The sequence below is a fragment of the Canis lupus genome, chromosome 18 (genome assembly GCF_048164855.1).
Source record: "Canis lupus baileyi chromosome 18, mCanLup2.hap1, whole genome shotgun sequence".
In the NCBI taxonomy this organism is placed as follows: domain Eukaryota; kingdom Metazoa; phylum Chordata; class Mammalia; order Carnivora; family Canidae; genus Canis; species Canis lupus.
In genome coordinates this window covers 5,082,557-5,103,932 of record NC_132855.1, presented here as the reverse complement: position 1 = coordinate 5,103,932, position 21,376 = coordinate 5,082,557, and the positions used below count along the sequence as shown (strand labels likewise).

The window sequence follows — 21,376 nt, the reverse complement described above, 5'->3', positions numbered from 1 at the left end:
AACAAAACAGAGTTTGGCCCTTGCTACAAGATATCTGGAGAAGAGAGAAAGATTAGGCACTTTCCAAGTATTATTTCACTGATCGCCATTATCTCAAAGAACAGTTTGTTTAGGAGATAAGGGAGCTGATCCATTGTGTAGATGCTAATCAACTCGGTGTTACTTGAAGTTTCTGTTTAATCTTGCTCGTGTCTGGAATTTTGTCCCCACAGCCAAATGTTAAAAAGAGTTTGGAGATGCGGAAGGGCCTTCTGTTATTGTCCCCAAAGAATTCTCTTTGTTGTGAACTGCCTTCAAAATGTCAATGTTGTACCTTGTCACATACTTAGAAGACTTGGAGCAGTGCAGTCCAGTAGAACTTTCTCTGATGATGGAGACGTTTTTTTAATTTAGAGTCTGTTGAGCATATGAGGCTGGTGCCCCCAAGGAGCTGAATTTTTAATTCAAATGTAAATAATCATACAGAGCTAGCGGCTACCAGATTGGACCTCACAGGCTTAGAGGTAACTAGCTTTTTTTTGAGGGAAACAAGTGGACCAAAAAAGCAAGGTGACCTCTGTGACATTGTTAAGCAGCGCGTTCCTTTAGGGGTTAGTCCGATTTCCTGCCTCATCTCCATTTCATCTCCAGTCACTTCAGTCGCCCGGCAAGAATAATCGAGCTATTGGGAAAAGCTCCTTCAGAGCTTTGCGTGACTCATTTAAGCTAGTGGGGAAATGTGTTGTTGAGGTTGCGAGGGTCGCTGCTGTCCCAGCGGGGGCCACGTGCAAATGTGGGTGTTGGCTTTGTGTCGTCGTCGCAGGGACGGGCAGTGCTACTGGCCTTTAATGCCTGGAGGCCAGGAATGCTAAGTGCATCATTATCCTGCTGAAAATACCCACAGCACCTTTCCTGCGAAATACTGTCGGATCTCTTTGATGGTAAGACTTGTACTAAACTGAGGAATCCTAGCAACCACAGGCGCTTACCTCTTTTGAAAAACCGACATCTGGAACTCACTCTCCAAAGCTCTGGCTGTAAGGTTTTTCTGTTCTGTGGCCTATGGTGTTGTGAACCTAGGATTCCTTTTTAGCACCAGCTGATTCGAAGAACATTCGAGTATTGATTTTGGAGACTGCTGAAGAAGCTATTTGATGTTTATTTAGAGCAGAAGCAGTGAAACCGGCGCCTTATCTAGGAGCGTAGAAATCCGTGGGGACGCCTGGAGAATGCGGTGCTGCAGGGATGGAAAGAACAGGAGATCCGGTTGTGGCCAGCTGAACCTCGCCCACCCCGTAGTCCCCTCTTTCTGCTTTAAGACAAATTAGTCAAACTATTTGTATTATGTAGAGGAATGCATGTGTTTGTAGAATATATTTCCAAAGTTTAAAGGCCACTTTCTTCCTGAAAGAACAACATAGAAAAGAAGATGCTGTATTTTTGACAGAATAATGATCCAGATGGAAAATGATTGCCTTTTGGATATATAGCAGAAAAATTTATCCCTACATAAAATAGTAGGGATACTGTCCCCCCAAGCTCAGTGCAGGTGAATGGTTTTACTGCTGTTTTCTATTATGGTCCCTGGAGCACAGATCTGTTTTCATGGAAAGGAAACTTGCACTTGGTAAATGAGCTGGAAACAGAAGATTTTATGTCTGCGTGAGTTACAGAAAGGACTAGTAGTTAGTAAAGGTGATAAAATGTCAGAGATCAAGTTATGGTGCTTTCAGAAGCAATCCATGCAGGTTGTTGACAGAGCCTACAAGATTGCTTCCGGGCCAGGCTTGGGAGAAAGCACTTCTTGTGTAACTGTCAGACTAACTGGAGACCATTTCTGATACATTCTAGTGTTATTATACTTTATTTTTTGTAATCATGGGTGATAGATTGATAATTGCATTAATGCCAGTATAGGGAGTATATTAAAAAAGAAAAAGATGACCAATCTTCCCTATTTTTCCCCTCAATGCTAGAGTCATAGCCCTTATATTATTCTAGTAAATATAATCTGATGTTTCTATTTTGCCCAAAGACAAAATATAATACTTGGAAATCTGGAAAGATGTTATATGAACACACTTTCTTTTTTCTTTTTTTTTGGTGAACACACTTTCTTAAACATTGAAGTTTATCTAAGTAATTTTAGATAAGTAAGACTCAAGTAAGAATATCTGTTTTAAGGGGAGGATTTCAAGTTTCTAATACATTATTGTTTTTATACATAATTGGTTATGTTTATAAGCTGTGTTAATTACTTTCAGTTGATAGCACGATATGTTTTTAATGCAACCTATTTCAGATGGATCAGGTATATAGAATCTCTACTGGCTCCCTAGGGTCGCAGTGTGTGTGTTTGTGTGTGTGTGGCTGTGTGTGTGCATGCATGTGTGTGCACGTGTGTGCATGTGCATGCACACGTGGGTTAAAGGCAGAATGGCCTCATTATGAACCACTGGATGAAAACATTGTGCAAAATATATTATTTTTTCTACAATATCAGATGCATTTACTGAATTAGTTTTTTAGAATGTGATTATCCCCCATTGTGTACTGCAGAGCTTTTTAAAAAATTATTTTTTATTTTATTTTTTAATGTTTCCTAGGAAGGAGTTCTAAATGGGTTGTCTGTAGGTCATAAATGCTACTTATTTGATTCATGTCACATGGGGGGTGACTTTGCAGTGTGACTGCCATCTGTCTAGAGATACCTCATTTTCCTTTGTCTGCAACTCTGGGGTCAGGGTCTCTTATAATATGGCCATTATTTATTGTCTACTTTTTAAGGTAAGAAGACTGACTTTTGTGATACCTCATTATAAATTCTATTTAGGTCCTTCCTTTATTCCTTCCTTCACTCTTTGTGTTTCTTTACATTTATATGGATGAACATTAAATAGTAGGGATACTGTATTTTTCACAGAATAATGATCCAGATGGAAAATGATTGTCTTTTGGATATATAGCAGTAAAATTATTTAATTGAGGAAAAAACTCAATGTCCTGAAAATGATTTCCTGGACAATGATAATTAGAGGTCTAGGGAGATAGCTAAAGAGTTCTTTGATCTTATTTTTGTGTTAAACATTTGGCTCATAATTTTACTACCTCATCATGTTGCCGGTGGTGTCTGGAGAGACACAATGAAATAGCTTGTTGAATCTCTTAACTCAGAAATATGTTGTATATATTGAAAAGAAATGAACAGCCTATAGAAATTTTTTTAACTCTGGGAAAATAGACATTTTAATAATTTAGAGTTCTTGATTGATTCTTTTTTCTGCCTTTTAACATAGAGTCTATCAAGATTTCATGGGAAAGATGGAGAAAGTGATTATGATAATGTAATACATGAAGGTTTCTGTCATAGTGTTTTAGTGTCTTTAACACATACTAAAGAATGCAATAAATGTTAGTTCTTGTCTATTTCTTTGAAAACGTTTCTTTTGTTGAAAATGTAAAACAAGTATTCTTAGAATAGTATTATATAATTTCCACAGTTATATTTTTTGTCAATTCGTACAAGGACATTTACACTCCAGTACTGAGAGGAACTACCAAAAAGAATGGCTCAATCTTTAGGCAATCCTCTCTGCCTCCCACATACTTTTCCCCGAATTCTTTGAGTGGATCTAGGGGCCTGGTGCAACCAACTTCTTGTTCTATGCTCGGGGAGAAAAAATGTAGACGCTAACATTGAGCTATCCTCCAAATGCTGTAAAGAATCTATTCACTGTCAAGAAATTCGTCTCTGAATAGGCATTGATTCTAGTTGATGAGTCCCTGAAAATAGACTTTTGATTATAGAAATAAAACGTTTTGCTTTTTTATAGTTTTTTTTACACTTAGTGTACTTACACTTCATGTCAAATGTTAAGAAGTGTCTGTGAACCTTTATAGTTAATATTGATATGTTTTAGAGCTAAGTGCTTTATGATAACTTAAAAATAGTACCCAATTTAAGAAAATACATAAGTTACAGTAAACAATTTAAAAGATGATTTATCTTTCATGAGCTATTTTGGGTAAAAGAAAACATTTACAATACTTCAATCTGTTTTTCTATAAAGACTTGATTCAAGTGTAATTTGGAGTATTTTAGGTAAGTAGTGTATGGGAACCTCTCATGTTTTATCTTTTGATTTCCTGAGATATTTTTGTAACATGGCTATGTTTAAGTATATTGCTACTGTATAATGCCTGGAAGTTGACTGGCCTCTGTATTTTGTTCCTTGTCATATCATCTGTCCTCAGTGTATTTTTTTTTTTTTTTCCTTAAACACATTCCTAGTCTTTTACATTCTCAGTGAAATAGTAAGACATAAGTCCTTTGAGTCTAATTTCACTGAAGTGGAATGTATTTGTTAATATATTGTAATATTGACAAAATTACTTAAACTTTCTCCATTTTATTGGATCATTATTTAAGATTTAATATGAGGACAAGCTTTTGAGGTTAGTAATTATATAAATATAAAATCTGATATTATTTTAACATTTGTACAGAGCAGGAAAATCTAAAAGCTATAGATCCTAAGTCTAGCTAGCTCCAATTTCAACTCACTTTACCTTTAGTGATCTCTTGTGATAATGAGTCATAAATGGTCCCTGTTTTTCCTCTATCTTTACATTGGTCCTTACCATTAATATACAAATATTTCCAGTCTTCATGATTAGATATGTGTATCAGATTTTTAGGAAATGCTAAAGTATATTACTGATAAGACCTCATGAGATTTAGTTCCTTCTTTGCATATCACACTTCCTGCCCAAGTGCTGGTAGACGGTGGAAACAATGACTAACTTGGATCACTGTTTTAAGATACAGTACGCTGAATTCCCAGACATAATTTTAAAAATAAATTATGCTCATGAGAAGTATGTAGGGCATGTTTCTGCTAAAAAAAAAAAAAAGTCATGGGAAAAAGTCTGATTTGGATTGAGAAGATGAAGTACCATATAAAGAATGACTCAAAGGACAGATATTTATTATACTTTTATCTTTAATTTGGCATTTAATGTATTCAAAAGCTGATGTATTTTGTTTGTTAAGGATAAATATATAGATCGTAAATAGAAGTGTTGCAGATATTTTGTTATTTAAGCAAAAAAATCAGTAGGGTAATAAGAGTCAATAAGAGTAATTTAATAATAAATAATACTAATTCCTGACATTTTACCATTTATAAGGTGTTCTCAGACATGAAATATGGGTAATAGGTTCCTGAGAGGTTCACATATTTCATGTCTGAGAAAACTGAAGCACAGTGTTGCCTAAAGCAGGATAAAAACATGGATCTTGCTTTAATTCCAGCAATTTTACCATCTCATACCTTTAACATAGTTGGTTTATAGTAGAGTCAATGTGCTTTTTTTTAAAGGACGTTGGCCATATTTTATTGGAAATAATAAAGCTTTCAAAGAAGAAAAGTCTTTCCTTTCCTAGTTATTGTCCTTGTGTTTCAGGGGTGCTGTCACCAGTTGGTAGCAATGTAATATAATAATCTATTCTGAGTAGTTTGCACATTTTCTGAAATTCAGGGCGTTGCTTTTTGCTGAAGTGTGTCAATTTATTCACTCAACAAACATTGCTAGGCACTAGAATTAATAAAATTTTTATTCTTTATTTTTTTACAATGCTTTTTTACTCAGAATTAATATTTAAATGAACGTTATATAAATGTCATTTAAAGTTAGTATTTCTCTACAAACTTAGAAACAAATCCACTTCTTTCTTACCAATCTTCATCATTCTTTGGCCAGTCGTTCTGACTCTAACTATCTGTATAATTCCTGGTTACAGTATTTTATCTTAATGTATTTTAAGACTGATTCTTAGCTGGTAGATTTCACAGCTTTTGGCTTTTTGGACTTCACATGTAACACGAAATGCCTTTTTTTGTGTGTGGCGTGAATATTTTTCATACAGAGCTCATTCTGCTTTCACAGTAGTGACAAAACACTAGGTAGAAAGTGAACACTCGGTAATTCTACTGCCAGAAATAGCCACTGTATGTATGGTTTTTAAAAGTGTTCTTTTTTTTTTTTTTAAGATTTTATTTATTTGTGAGAGACACAGAGAGAGAGAGAGAGACAGAGAGACAGAGAGAGGCAGAGACACAGGCAGAGGGAGAAGCAGGCTCCATGCAGGGAGCCCGACGTGGGACTCGATCCCGGGACTCCAGGATCACGCCCTGGGCTGAAGGTAGCGCTAAACTGCTGAGCCACCTGGGCTGTCCAATGTTTTTTATTTGAAAAATTTATTCAGAATTTTTAAATTGTAGAAAAATATACATAACATACAATTTGCCACTTAACCAGTTTTTTTTTTTTTTTAATGAATCTTTTATTTTCACTTTTCTTAGTGGGAGAGGAGCAGTGGGAAAGAGGGAGAGAGCATCTTAAGCAGGTTCGAAGCCTAGCCTAGAGCCAGAGAGGGAGAGAGCATCTTAAGCAGGTTCCAAGCCTAACCCAGAGCCAGAGATGGGGCTCGATCTCAGGACCCTGAGATCATGACCTGAGCTAAATGAAGAGTTGGATGCTTAACTGACTGAGCCACCCAGGTACCTCCCACTTTACCAGTTTTTAAATGTACACTTCAGCAGTTAGTCATGCTGCCGACCTTTGGAACCCTCTCGTCTTGCTGAAGTACTATAGCGATGAAACGGTTCTCCTTTGCCACTCCCTGGCCTCTTGCAACTACCCTTTTACTACTCTAGGTTCCTCATAACAGTGGAATCATACGACACTTGTTCTGTGGACTGGGTTATTTCACTTAGCATCATGTCCTCTAGGATCATCCATTGGAGCACATGTCAGGATTTCCTCCCTTTTTTCCACTTTGTACTTTTCCAAGAAACTCCAAACTGCTCTATTATTCCTTCTGCCGTGTACATTATTTTTTCAAACCTCGCAGCATTGCAGCTGTCTTCCCAAAGGCATCCGTATTTATACACCATTACGTATATATCCTTTCCACGGCTACCAGTAACAGCACTCCTGTTCTACAGAAGGGGAACGGGAGGCTTAGAGAGGAATGACTTCCAGTTTCTAAGTAGCAGTGTCAGAGCCTGTTCCAAGTCCGCTTGATTCTGGACTCAGACTGCAGTGGTTCCTGTAGACCAAAGATGTGATTATTTGGGGAAAATGAAGCAATTTTGAAGACAAACTTCTGTGGTGCTAAAGGACCTGATTGTATGCGTTTGTTGTGGAAAGCTGCACAGCTTGATTTTATGGTTGCAGAAGGCACACATGTCTGTCTCTAGAAAGATCTTCCAAGTGTTATACTGTATTGTATTTTCTCTTGATTCACTCCCATCTGTGTTAAGACTGGATTATTTCTGAGACGACTGCAGTTGTCCTGATCAGAAATACATGTTCAGTGGCCTTTCAAAAAGCCGGAGACAAAAGAGCAGAGAGGAAATTATCTGCCTCTTATGTGAAGGATAATGAAAAGTAAAAAAGATGCTGAAATTCTCAGTGGGCTGAGTCAGATATGATTCGTATACCCATTATAAGCATTATAGAGCTAGAAAAGACCACAGAAATAATCTGAAACTAATTCTTAACTTCATAAGTGAAGTTGAGGAAAGGCCAACCAAAGCAGTTAAACTGTCCAGTTAGGGTTGAAATCCAAGTGTCTTGTTTCTCAAGAATTCTCTTTCAGCTATTGTTGGTGAACAGCGCCAGATTTTCTCCTACCACACTAGCTGGCTGTTCCTTGTATTTTATACTACGGGCATACTTCACATAAAGTTTCCTTGCCTAGAGAATAATTGAGGAGATTTGGAAATCTTTACCAATGGTTTCCTTTTTTTTTTTTTAATAGAATTTTTGAGGGCTAGAGATGTATGTGGGTTGGAAATGTTTTTGTTGCCTTTGAAAGTAGTTGATGTCTCACAAGTTGGTTTAGCATTTGGCACTAATTCTAATAATAGGGAATGAACAAGGTAGTACGGGCTATCAATACTCATGGTGCCATTAGAAGTGAAGAGGATTTGGGTGAAACTTTTCTTGAATTCCCAGCCCTGATCCATCAAGCAGTTGTTGATGGAATCCATTACCTTTGCGAGACTTGTTATGGCAGAGACCTAATGGAAGATCAGAACTCTTTCAGAGAAAGAAAGGTCAGGTCAACTATAGTATAAAGATTATCGATAGAACAGGGGTTGGCAAACTGTAATCTGAGGGCCACGTGTCTTTGCATGACTTGCAAGGTAACAAGTGTTTATACTAGAAAATAGTTTTAAACAATCGAAAAAAATGCAAAAGTAGAAAAACATGATATATTAAGAGTTAAGAAATCCCGTTTCACAGTCTATAAATAAAGTTTTATTGGAACACCGCTGTCCCCATTCACTTATGTGTTGTTTATGGTTACTTTTGCAATCAAGTGACAGAGGTGAGGAGTTGTGACCGAGACCAGAAGGTCCCACAAAATCTAAAATATTTACTGTTTGGTCCTTTATAGAAAGAGTGTGCTGACCCTTGTTATAAAACATCAAGAAGGATTTATGTTTTGGAGTACCGGTACCATGGATAATTCGTGACTCTCTTTGCTTACCAAAAACTTGAGCTGAATACTACCATATTTCTTGAAGAATTTCTCCACTGTTTCGTTCTGTGTTTTTTTCTTTTTCCTTTGAGACAAGCTGCAATAGTCCATTCATGACTGATTTTCATGACTTTCTTTGCTTATTTTCCACCAGTACCTTTTGCCAGCCGGACGAACAGACCAACATCACACAGGAAGGCCTGTGGTTTGCCTAAGGAAATTTTCTAGAGGGATATGTCTGGCTTAATACTTCTCTGTTCTAAAAACATGGATTTTCATTGTGATCTTTACGTTAGACCTATGATTCAAATGTATATACAATGGCCTTCACTTTTGTTTTTTTGTTTTTTTTTTTTTAAATTTTTTTTTTAATTTTTATTTATTTATGATAGTCACAGAGAGAGAGAGAGAGAGGCAGAGACACAGGCAGAGGGAGAAGCAGGCTCCATGCACCGGGAGCCTGACGTGGGATTCGATCCCGGGTCTCCAGGATCGCGCCCTGGGCCAAAGGCAGGCGCTAAACCACTGCGCCACCCAGGGATCCCAGGCCTTCACTTTTGAAGTGCAACATGAACATTTATTGTTGGATCCATATCGAGGGAGGAAAAATCTTAATCTTTCATGTTGTTCTCAGGCATTTTAATAACTTCAGTTATGTTTCTTATGACAATTTTACATCAAGATTAATTGATGTATATTCCTTGTTATTGGTTAGCCTTAAACATTTAAGCCAACGTCTCTTTTTATCAGTCATCTTTTGATAGAGTAAAAACATCAATGGTTAGGAGACTATTATTATCTCTTATAAAAGTTGCTTCTTCCCCTCTTCCCAGCTGTGGTTGCTTGATGTCAGTTCTCTTGGGGCTCACATAAGAAAGGAGGTTTGAATTCTGTGTCCTCTGAGAGTTTTGTATCATGTGAGCATTGCCACTGTTCTTTTAGAGCATGACAAACAGGTATTATCTATCCAGAAAGAGTGCCTATCTGAAGGTTTGGAGTTTGGTAAAGTGGATCTTCAATCAGGTTTCACTATGCTTTTAGTAATAATTCTGCTTTTGTGCTTGCTGATGATTTTAACTTTGTCTTAGAGATTGTATGGCACTGGTCTGGGTCATGGTACTGAGTTGAGCAGTTGAGTTCCCTTCTTATTTCATAGGGCTCTTCTGTTCCGTGCTTGGTCCTTGATGGTCCTTTGTCTTCGTTTCCTTAAAAGTTTTGAGGTATGGGGGCAGCTTACTCACCGGAGGAGTTGGTTCCACCTATTAGAATCTTCTTCATTCGGAGACTCCTTTTCACGTTGGAGCCTTCTCACATTGTGAGATAGGCCGTGAGGTAGTCTTGGGGCTTGACAAGAAAGCCAATGAGGAAGGCCAGAAAGTTAAAAGGAGATGCTGAAGCAGATGTAGGCTGGAGTGGGTGGTGAGAAGCCTGGGAAAGCAGCATGTTAGGTGAAGTTTGTTCTGATTTAGACTAAGGGGAAGTTGGGATGAGGCATAATGCTCAGGCATTTTGACTCAACTCTTGAGTTGTTGGTGAGGAGGGTGAGAATAGAGACCAGAGGGAAAACCCCATGCTATCATTTCTGCAATGTGGAAAAACAGGGTGAGCATTTATAATCTACCTCTGGGGTTTTCAAATGTTCAATTAAGTGAGTTATTGAATGGGTTGGAAATATGATGTAAATATTATGGTAAGGTTATGTTTTTCAGGTTTAAGAGAGAAAAGTGAAGTGGGAGTCATGCTCTTTCTCCTTTCCTGGGGAGGTGAAGGGCTTATGGACTCACATAGTGAAGGGAACTGCTCCAGGTAGGAAAGCCATGAAAGGGAGAGAGAGGAGGGCCCCTGAGTTTTCATCTACGGAAAACTTGGCACTCCCTGTCCAGGCCATCTCAATTATGTCTTGGAAGGAGAAGTCTCCACCCCTGCCTTTTTTTTTTTAAGATTTAAAAAATTTATTCATTGAGAGAAACAGAGCAACTGAGAGCACAAGTAGGGGAAAGGATCAGAGGGAGAGGGAGAAGCGGACTCTGCGCTGAGCGGGGAGACTGTGAACTGAGCCTCAGGCAGATGCTTAACCGACTGAGCCACCCAGGTGTCCCCAGAAGTTTCTTGCTGGCACTCAGGGCTTGTTGTTTTAAGAGCTGTGATTTTTACCATGAACCAGCAGGCAGGGTCTCCCAACAGTTATTTCTGTTTGTGTTTTGTGGGTGTTTGCATTTGTCTCCTCACTCTAGGCTGAGTTACTGGGGGCCTGTCCAGGGTGAAGGAGTGTACCGGTAAACAGTGGAGGCTCCCTCAGTGCATTGGCCATTCAACGTAAGTGCACTGGGTTTGGGGTGCACCCTGCTCCCTGGGTGCCCATCCGGGAGGTGAGGCTGAGCTCCAGCAGGATGGAAGAGGGGTTTGGACTGTGCACCCTGCTCCCTGGGTGCCCATCCGGGAGGTGAGGCTGAGCTCCAGCAGGATGGAAGAGGGGTTTGGATGGTGCACCCTGCTCCCTGGGTGCCCATCTGGGAGGTGGGGCTGAGCTCCAGCAGGATGGAAGAGGGGATGGGAGGGACGAGACGAGGGGGAGCAGTTACCTGCGGGGAGTCACTTGACTTCTGGTCCAGCTCGAACTGGCGTGAGGCAGGCAGACTGCTGCCCAGTCCTAAGTTGCGCTTCGGACAGTGGTCCGTCCCCGGGCCACAGGCTAGAACAACTCGACAACTTGGTGCTGCTTGTTGGCGAGGACTAAGATGTAATTGTTGCCGGGACGGTGTGCGTGGGGGGGAGCTGCATCTCGAAGCACCGGTGAGTATCCTCTGCTGAGAGTGGAATGGGACCAGAGGAGTGTCTTGGGGAGGAAGGTAAGGGGAAGTAGTGGAAGGCCCTCCTCCTGAGTGACCTGTGAAGCGTCGGAGGAACTTGCTCCAACCCAGGCCTGGAAAGTAGTAGATACTGTGACATTTGGAGAACTGAAAAGTAGAGAGGGATGAACTTGCTGGTTGCTGGGAGTACGGGGAGCAGTTCTGGTCCTTTTATGGTTATAGCTCTCTGCACTTGAGTGCTTATTTCTGCTTCACGGGTAATGCGGCTCTCACTTTAAGCTGTCACAATGGCTTTGAGCCTTTGAACATGACCTCCTTCATTCCCTTTCTCTGTTTAATTTTTCTATATGTGGAAATTGAACATATACTATAAAAGAATTTTTGTGAACTCTGAACTAAAATATTTGGGAAACGGCAGGATTGGTTTTATCGGAAAGAATGATCTTAGTTTTGGGGAAGTTTTTTCTTGTTTTGCTTCCATCTGTCGCTCACCGACTCTCCAGGGGCAGTCACCTAGGACTCGGAGCTGGGCTGCTTCGGTGGAATCCTGCCTCTGCTCTGTTCCGTGGGTGACCTTAGTTAAGTGAGTGAGTGAGTGTGATTTACCTTCCGTGGCCCAGTTCCCTCACCTATGAAAGGAAGACGATAGATACCTTACCTTACTTTACAACGCTGTCCCGAGGGTTAAATAAGTTAGTACGTGATGCAAGACAATGCCTGGCACACATTAAGTACTACTGACACATTAGCTCTTTATTTACATAAATCAAGGCATGACGTAGGCCCTTTGTGAATTTATGAGCCAACAGAGGCTCAGAGGGATTTAAACACTTGCCTGAGATTACGCAGCTAATAAGTGGCTAAGGTGTGACTTGAACCTTCCCTCTGACTCAAAGCCTGGCTTTTAACCACTCTGCTGGCTTTTTGAGGTGTGGCAGGTCAGTTAACTGTAGACTGTAGGCTTTTAAAACGTTTTTAATTGGACTATAGTTGATTATGATGTTACAGGGGTTTCCGCGGTCAGCATAGCTTGGCCTTCTCTCTGCAGCTGCCAGCTGTCGCCGTGCGGCGCTGTGACAGTCCTGCCCACCTGCCTTCTGCCTCTTCTTCCCAGGACTTACTCATTCTGTAACTGGATGCCTCTCCCGTACCCCTGACCCCTTCTGCCCGCCTCCCTCCACCTTGCCCCTGCAACCCTCAGTTGGTTCTCTGTGTTTATAGGTCTGATTCTGCTTTTTGTTTTTTAAATGTATTCGTTTTTTTTTTTTAATTCCACATACAAGTGAAACCATATGGTATTTGTCATGACTTATTTTACTTAGTTTAATACCCTTTAGGTCCACCCATGTTGTAAGTGGCATGACTTATCTTTTTTAAGGCTTCATGATAGTCCATTGTGTATATTTGTGCGTGTGTGGGTGCGTGCGTGGGTGCGTGTGTAACATCCATTCCACATCTTTTTCATCCCTTCTTAGGCGGCTTCCGTATCATGGCTATTGTAAATAATGCTGCCATAAACATAGGGGTGCACATATCTTTTCCAGTTAGTGTTTTTGTTTTCTTTTGGTAAATACCCAGTAGGTGTAATTATTGGATCATATGGTATTTCTATTTTTAATTTTTTGAGGAACTTCCATACTGTTCTCCACAGTGGCTGTACTAATTTACATTCCCATTCCTTTCTCTCCATATCCTCAACACTTGTTGTTTCTTGTCTTTTTGGGTTTAGACTGTAGATTGTAGGTTTTATAGCTATTGGCCCATCTAGTCATCTGTCTTGTACCTTCTGATTTGGATTTTTCATTACGTTCTCATTTTGTCAACGAACTGCATTTCCTTAAAACATCTGTGATTTAAACAGGAATTATAAAGTAGTATAAAAATGAAACAATTGCTCTTAAAATAATGCTACTCAAATATTTAGATAAAAACTTTAAAAAGCCACACTAACAGAACTGAATTGTGGAAGGCATAAAATGTCATTTCTTGTGACATCTGATAATGGCTATCAGTGTTTCCACACACTTGTAAGTTTTGTGGAAATTAAGGCATTTTTTTATTAGGCATTTTGAGTTTACCATTTTAAAACAATACGGCATTACTGTTTTACTCATTTGCACATCTTCATTACCAGGAAGAAAATATATCAACTTTTTATAGCTCATGGAAAGCTTTCTAATCTGTACTCTAGATTAAGATAAAGAGAATTAAGGCCTGAGAAGTAAGTCAGGGCTGCTTAGCAGCAGTGGCAGGTGAGGTTGATGAGAATTAACAGCTTTTGACTGTTAGCAGAAAGGTGGTGTAATGGGATCTGCTTATGGTAATGAAGCATTGACTAGATGGCTATGTGAAATGATACCTTCTCATTTATTTTATAAAATTATTGGGGAGACCTTTTCAATAATGATATTGAGCTCAGAATTTTTAGAGTCCTGTAGGATACATACTTTTGATATTGAGTAGAAAATTAGAAATTATATAGTATTGTAAACATTATAATTATCTTATGGAGAAACTTATTCCAAGTAGCAAAATTAAAAAAAAAAACAACACTCTAAACTACCAATACCTTATCTTTCTGAAAGTAGCTGCAATGTGGGGCTTAATATATCTCCAAATTGGAAATTGTCCAACCATCCAAGTTGCTCAAAAATAAAAAAAGCTGATAAAGTTTTTAAAAGTTTATTTACTTATATCTTGTCTCTGGGCAGAGTAAAGAATTCTATCAAGATGAAGTAGCCACTGTTAAAATTTATTTAAAGTTTCAGCCAGGGATACACTCAAGATCAAAACAATTGGCAATGAAGGAAAAGATGGTATGTGGCAATGTGACATTTAAGATTACATCAGATAGAGTCTGTCTCAGGAATGACCATATGTCCTTTCCATCTGACGTCTGTTTCAGGACTCAGACAAATGAGTTGAAGGTTTTAGATCTGCCTTAAAGAATTGTTCTTTCATCACGTTTATTAGATCTCTTAAAATCAAATGTGTTTCAAATGGATCGAATGTGCATACAATCAAATGAATGGACATAATGACAAAATTATATTCTTCTTAAAAAATTGGACAATTATGGGTTTGTACTATTGAATACTAGGATGAAGTATAGATAATCTTGTGTTCTTTTCACTTAGAGGAAGAAGAGAATTTTTTCTCCTAGTTTTAAAACTAATAATACAGAATTGAAATGGGAAGAAATAACGGTTCTTTTCTAAGAGAGACGTTTCTAGGATGACTTTAAAAGAACAGGCATAGGAGAGCAGAGCCACGTCAGTTGTGGCTTGAGTTCGAGATAAGCAGAAGTGTGTGTGTGCTTAATGTCACATGGCAGGAGGCTTTCCCCAGAGCAGTTTGCCTGTCCAGGGAGCTGTTTCATTTTGTGCCTGATAGAGCTGTACTTTGGAAAATACCCGATTCCCTGCCTATTGCTTCGTTATGGATTATACAGGTAAAATTAAATTTAAAATATTGTCCAGCCACATAGAATTATTTAAAATAAAATACTTTGCATTTATATTTAAAAATTATGTTGATTGTGATTGTATATTTAAAAATATCATGTATGAATTTGTTATATACAAATTTTGATATTTAAGATAAGCACTTAGGGGAATTTGTCAGATATACCCTTGTTTTCTCTATTTCAGTTTGGGTCATACTCAAACAGACTTCAATAAGATGTAATCTGTAATTAATTCTCATGTCTCCCCTCTGGGCCAGAAGGTTTAGAGTACAAACATCTGAGTTCACATTATGCCACACAGAGAATAAAATATACACACAGTCTACACAGAGCTTCTGGTTTCTGTAAAACATTTTTGGCATTGTGATAGTTGTTTTGTGCATGTGTGTGGCTCAGTCTTTTAGATGGAGTTGACATAATGAGGTGAGTTGGGGAATTTCAGTTTTTATCCCAAATTTTCTGAATATTAATGTGTCTAGAATTTTTGGATGGATAACTAGCCTCTTTCTTTTTTAATTTGCATAACCGTGTTTCCCAAGTTCTAGTTTCTGAATGGTAAATTAGTGCAGGTTTGGAAATAAAATGTTAAAATCAGGCTAACCTTGGGTGCTGGTTGCTTGGTGAGAAGGTGGGGGATTCCCTTGACTCAGATGGGATGAGGGTAGATTGAGGAGGTGATGCTAAGGAGGAAAGGACATGAGTCTTTGCCAAAATTAATTACCTCAATTCAAAATTATATTACCTTAAATTTGAACTTTTGGAAAATGATGACACTGTTTTCTAATAGGTTCCTTTTAAATTAAAGAGCAAAGGCTTTTGGAAGATTTTTCCACCAGGGGAGAGACCCACCTTCCATACCCAGTATAATAACAAAATCCCACTCTATGTTTAGATTTAAGCTCTAGTTATGTTCTCTATAAATGAGCCCTTTTGAGGTATGTGTGGGTCTTTGATACAATTTTGTACAAAATTGATACAATATTGTATCAAATTGTGAAATTGTTGTAAAATCAATAATTTAAAATGTAACTTTCTGGAGCTTGCTATGTAAAGGACTTCTGTGGTAAATATTTTTTGAAGACAAAACATTTTAAATTAATTGCTCAAATCTGTCTTTTCCATAAATCCATATATATATACATAAGTATATATACATACATACATATATGGATTTATATATACATATACATATGTGTATATATATGTATAAAGAGAGAAAGAGAGAGAGTAGTGTGTGTATTTTGATTTTTTTTTTCGTAAGATTAGTACCAGGATTTTTGTTTCACAGCTCCGGAATAAAATAGACAATAGACTTATCTTTTAGAAGGCTCACTGTGTGTGTGGAACTCTGTAGAAGCCAAAGGAACACACTTTATAGCCATATGCAAATAATTGAAAGTTCTAAAATCTTACCAGGGAGCTTTTACTATGAGTATGTTTTCAATTAGAAATTTGTACCTGTTTTCCAAAGAACACAATCATTGATTCTTTCATTTTTCTATAGTTTATATATTGCCACTAAGCCACTTCTATGTTGTTTTTAGGTAATACTTTACAAGCATATAGGTGGTGTTCCAAAAGACACATAACTTTCACATGCTAAATAGACATCAAAAGGAATACTAAAGGAAACTTTAGTGTGAACAGAGGCTCCAGGGAAATTCCAGTTACGACACTTTCAAGATTAGTTATTGTGTGTGCTCTAGAGAGAATATGTGGTTTAAGTTCTTACCACATTAATAGATAAATTAATTAATTTAGTTGTCTGATGTGGTAGGAAGCTATTTTGGATGTTGTCTTCTATGGAGATTTTTTTATAAACATTTACATAGTTGCAAATATAGGTATATTTACTCTAGTAAACCGTGAAAAGAAGAACGCATATGTTTTCAGTTTATGAGAAAGTAAGTAAATTCTTTTAGATTTGCAAAGAGAGTTTGTTTTACTGTCGTTACTATTCATGAAGCTTAATCATTTTGTGCTTACTGACGTCATCACGGCACTGAAGGGGTTATCATCCAGTCGAAAATGATTCTTGATGATTCAAGAATAGTTTTATGTATTTCTTTTTTCCTGGAATGCTCTTCTCCCTCTTTCAGTTTTTTCAGGTGTCTGTTGAAATCTTTTAAGGGTGGCATTACCTAGCGGTTTTACCTGAAATAACCCTGACATTCTGTCACTCCTCTGCCCCAGGTTCCTCTTATCCTTCTCTCTAGCACGTGCCACCCCTGGCGTATTCCGTGTTTGTTCGTCTCACCGCCTAGACTGTAAGCTCCACGGAGGAGGGCGTTGGTTCTTGGCTGTACCCCTAGAGTGCGGGACAGCGGGCTCCCAGGAAATGGTTGTTGAAGGATTTATGAATGGAATTTCCACTAAAAGTGACTATTGACTTGGGTTTAACATTTTCACTACTATCTCTCTTTATCAACAGTGTTCTGATTTAATAATGACGATTTTGGACACTACCTTATTTTGAATATTGATCTCTCCTTTCATTGCTAATTTTATCCTGAAATTAACAGTACTTTCTTTACTAATGGAAGGGTAAGGTTGCAGGCAGATGGGCGTTAATTAGAATTGATAATTCAAAGGTCACTTTGGTTTTGGAATGCATTATGTGATTTTTTTTTTTTTTTGGAGGGACATGGAAGATATCAGATCAGTTTTATTTCATATATTTTCCTTAGGCAACATATGAAAATTTGTCTTTGTTCTCTGAGCTCATACCAGCTGCCTAGAGGAGAGAATCAGAGTGAAATAAGTTTTTGAAATCTATTTTGCCAAAGATGTGTCTTTACTGATATGGATTCTAACCTCCTCCTCCTTCTTCTCTTTAAAAGTATTTTATTTATTTATTTATTTATTTATTTATTTATTTATTTATTTATTTATTTATTTATTTATTTATGATAGACACACAGAGAGGCAGAGACACAGGCAGAGGGAGAAGCAGGCTCCCCAGGGGGAGCCTGATGTGGGACTCGATCCCAGGACCCCAGGGTCACACCCTGAGCCAAAGGCGGATGCTCAACCACTGAGCCCCCCAGGTGCCCCTGGATTCCAACCTTCTAAAAGTATTTAGAAATACTGCAGGCCTCCAGAACTTATAGAAACCTTAATAGGAGTCAGAGGTTGTCATTTGTGTCCAATTTTGTTGGCAAGTGAGATACCTAATGCTTTTAACATACTGACCCTGTTATAGATCTCTAAAAAAAAGTTGACTTTCTGAGAAATATTGCAACCTTTAACTTACTCTCAGAAGTCCACACCAAGGAATAAATATAGGCCCTCAGAAAAGTGCCTTTATAATATGCAAATATACACCATCATGTATGAGCTGAAGAAAGGAGCTACATCAGTGACTTGGCAAAGCAGGTATTGCATATAGATGATGGGCCCTGGTGGAGAATATCTCTTACCCAGGAGCATTTTCTCATTCTACTTTTCCTCTTGCCTTTCTGTTGGCCACATCCATCTGCCACTTGTGTGACCATTCACGTCCAACATCCGTAATGCAATTTAAAATAGATCTTATGTAAGGTATATTCTGGTTTCGACCCTTTTGAAGGGTATTGCCCTACAGTTACATCTCAACACCATTATTGATGCTCTCCACTGGTTGTTTCCATGACCGTAATTTGGGAGGGATGCCTTTTTTAATTCCTGCATTTTTCAGCATCGTCCTTTCTGTCATTTTTAGCTTTCTCTGGTGACCTTTCTCTTTTAAGAATATTTTTCTCCACATTTTCAGTTGATTTCTGTTTTCCTTATCTTTTAGTTGAATACTTAAAGTATGATTTTGAGTATTAATTTTCAAGAAGCATTTTGGAAGAGTGGTTAAGAGCATATTCTTTGGAAACAGGTGACCTAGGTTTGAATCCCAGGGTTAACATTTGGTACTTGTGTGACCTTGGCAAATTATTTCACCATCTATCAATTATGGATACTAATGGTATCTACCTTTTAGGGTTTTTATAAGGATTCAATAAGTTAATACATGTAAAGTTTCAAGAATAGTACCTGGCACTTAGTGAATATTCTGTAAATAATTCTTTCCTACCACAAAATATTTGTTCTTTATCTTATGTAACATTGTTGTGCTCTCTTCATAATGGGTTAGCATTTTTGGTAAGAAAAGGTCAAATTACCTTGAATAAATTGTGCTATATCCACACAATGGAATATTATGCAACCATTAAAAGAATGAGATGGATCTACATATACTGAACAGAAAAGCTATTAATGATATTTTAGATAGTAATTTCCAGTTCTGCATTCATATCAAAATTTAATGTTTAAAAACTATACTGTATAAAAACCTGCCTTTGTAAATGTAAGAAAATATTGGGTATATACTTTGGATGAATGGATGGAGAAGAAACTTATTTTATATGATTTTAAAAGTGTAGGATTATGGGAATATACACATATACACTTTTTGTGCATTTCAGTGTTTTTAAAACATTAAAATTTTTCTTTTTTCTTTTTCTTTTCTTTTCTTTCTTTCTTTCTTTCTTTCTTTCTTTCTTTCTTTCTTTCTTTTTTTTGCTTGTCTTGGATAGATACTTCAATGAAGGTCTGCATGCTTCTAGCTTTAAAAAAAAAAAAGATTTCTGAGGGCAGCCCGGATGGCTCAGTGGTTTAGTGCCGCCTTTGGCCCAGGGCCTGATCCTGGAGACCTGGGATTGAGTCCCACCTCAGGCTCCCTGCATGGAGCCTGCTTCTCCCTCTGCCTGTGTCTCTGCGCCTCTCTCTCTGTCTCTCATAAATAAATAAAATATTAAAAAAATAGATTTCTGAGAGTAAAGGCAATCATGCAGGAAGAGTTTTATTTATCAAGTGAGTCAAGAGATAAAATAACAATATTTTCAATTATTTCTTTGCAGCAGTAGATTACAGAGAATGGTGTTGGTCCTGTACACCCACTGACACACTGGTGTATACACAGGTGTGTGCACACAGCTTTGAAATGACTGGGTTGCCCTGGAAAAGCACAGGAGTTCTCACAAGGCAAAACAAAGATAAGGCAAAAAGAACGGGATGAGAGAAATATATGTGGATAATATGTTCCTGGAGCTTCTCAGAAGGCAAAATGAATATAAGGCAAAAAGAATGGGATGAGAGAAATATATGTCAATAGTATGTTCCTAGAGCTTCTCACAAGGCAAAATGAAAATAAGGCAAAAACGATGGGATGAGAGAAATATATGTCGATCATATGTTCCTGGAGCTTCTCACAAGGCAAAATGAAATAAGGCAAAGAGAATGGGATGAGAGCAATACATGCCGATCATATGTTCCTCGAGCTGTGTTTCCCACATTGGAATAGTCGTTGCAGCATAATAGTGTGTCATCGGTGACATTCGAGTGCTCAGCCGTGCCCTAAGCACTCACGCTGTTATTCTCGCTGTTCATAGATGGGCGTCTGTGAGGGCATATTCCCGAGCCCGGCATGCGTGTGCAACCCTGTGCATATTTTCCCATACCTTCCGATGGAGCATGTAGCCCTTGATTTGTCAGCCAGAAACGGAAAAAAAAAAAAAAACAACAAAAAAAACCACCCGAGCTCCGCAGTCCTTTTTTTGCAAAGGCGGCTTATTTTCCCCCTTGCCCATATTCCTAATTCCCTGGAAAAGTTTGACTCGCTGCACGAAGGCGAGAGCCGAGGTCTGCGCGCTGTGCCGGTCGTTGCGGGGGGGGGGGGGGGGGCGCGTGCGTGCCCTTGAGGTCGCTCCGGGGGCGGGCGGGGGCGCAGCGCCGCAGCCGGGAGCCCCCCCGCCCCCCAGCCCCCGGGCCCGGCGCGGCCGGGCGGTGCAGAGCCTGTGACGTCAGCGCCGCCTGCACGAGCCCCGCTATTGTCTGGCTGCCTCGCGGGGCCGGGACTGCAGCCGCCGCCGCCGCCGCCCCGCCCGCGCCCCGCGCCCCGCGCCCCGCAGCCCCGGCGGCCGCTCCCGGGGCTCGAGCGGGGAGAGCGGCCCCGCAGCCCGCAGCCCGCGGCCCCAGCAGGCCGGCCCCGCCGCGCCCCCGCGACCCCGCCGCCCTCCCTCCGCTCGAGCCCTCCTGCTCCTCTGCCCTCCTGCTCTCTCCTCCCCCCGCCTCCTTTCTTCTAATCCCCCCCCCCTTTTTTTTTTTTTAAAAAAAAGCAGCCTCTGGAGCCAGCCATGTTTGGCACTGAATCTTCATGTAAGTAGACGCACCCCACTCCTGCGCTCCTTAGAAATCTGGCCGCTGCTGTCACGCTTCCCTGGCTCGGGCTCCTGTCGCTTTGCCTCGGGTGCTGAGCAGCCCTGGGTGCTCTGGGGGCTCTGACTGCGAAGGGATGGGCCCCCCACCCCCACCCCATCCCCACCCCACCCCGGGGAAGGGACTCGTCCTTAACGGGGTGTGTGTGTTCACCCTCCAGGGCCAGGGAGGTCGGGGCGCTCAAAACCAGGCCTCGGAGGGAGGGAGCCGGGGATCCAGGCAGTCCCCGCAGACCGTGCCCAGTGATGCCCTCGGGTCTGTCGCTGATCGCTGGTCGCTGGTGGGTTCCAGAACGGTCCTTAAGCCCCAGGCGGGAACTGGGAG

General features: G+C 39.7%; 1 protein-coding gene across 17 annotated transcripts in view; it reads left to right on the top strand.

The window, feature by feature from the left end:
• Positions 1 to 21,376, top strand: part of ST7 (suppression of tumorigenicity 7) — a 241,685-nt gene that overhangs the window by 32,259 nt on the left and 188,050 nt on the right. The window contains exon 1 of one of the 17 annotated variants that reach the window (XM_072783333.1): positions 828 to 920. The exons of 13 other annotated variants lie outside the window; for them this stretch is intronic. Coding sequence is in view for 2 of the 4 variants with exons in the window: in XM_072783328.1 (XP_072639429.1) it covers positions 20,971 to 20,992 (22 nt within the window). In the remaining 2 variants the exon portion in view is untranslated. Of the gene's footprint in view, positions 1 to 827; positions 921 to 14,668; positions 14,795 to 20,918; positions 20,993 to 21,376 lie in introns of those variants that run through there. 3 more of the 17 variants (XM_072783332.1, XM_072783329.1, XM_072783328.1) reach the window with 3 other exon arrangements.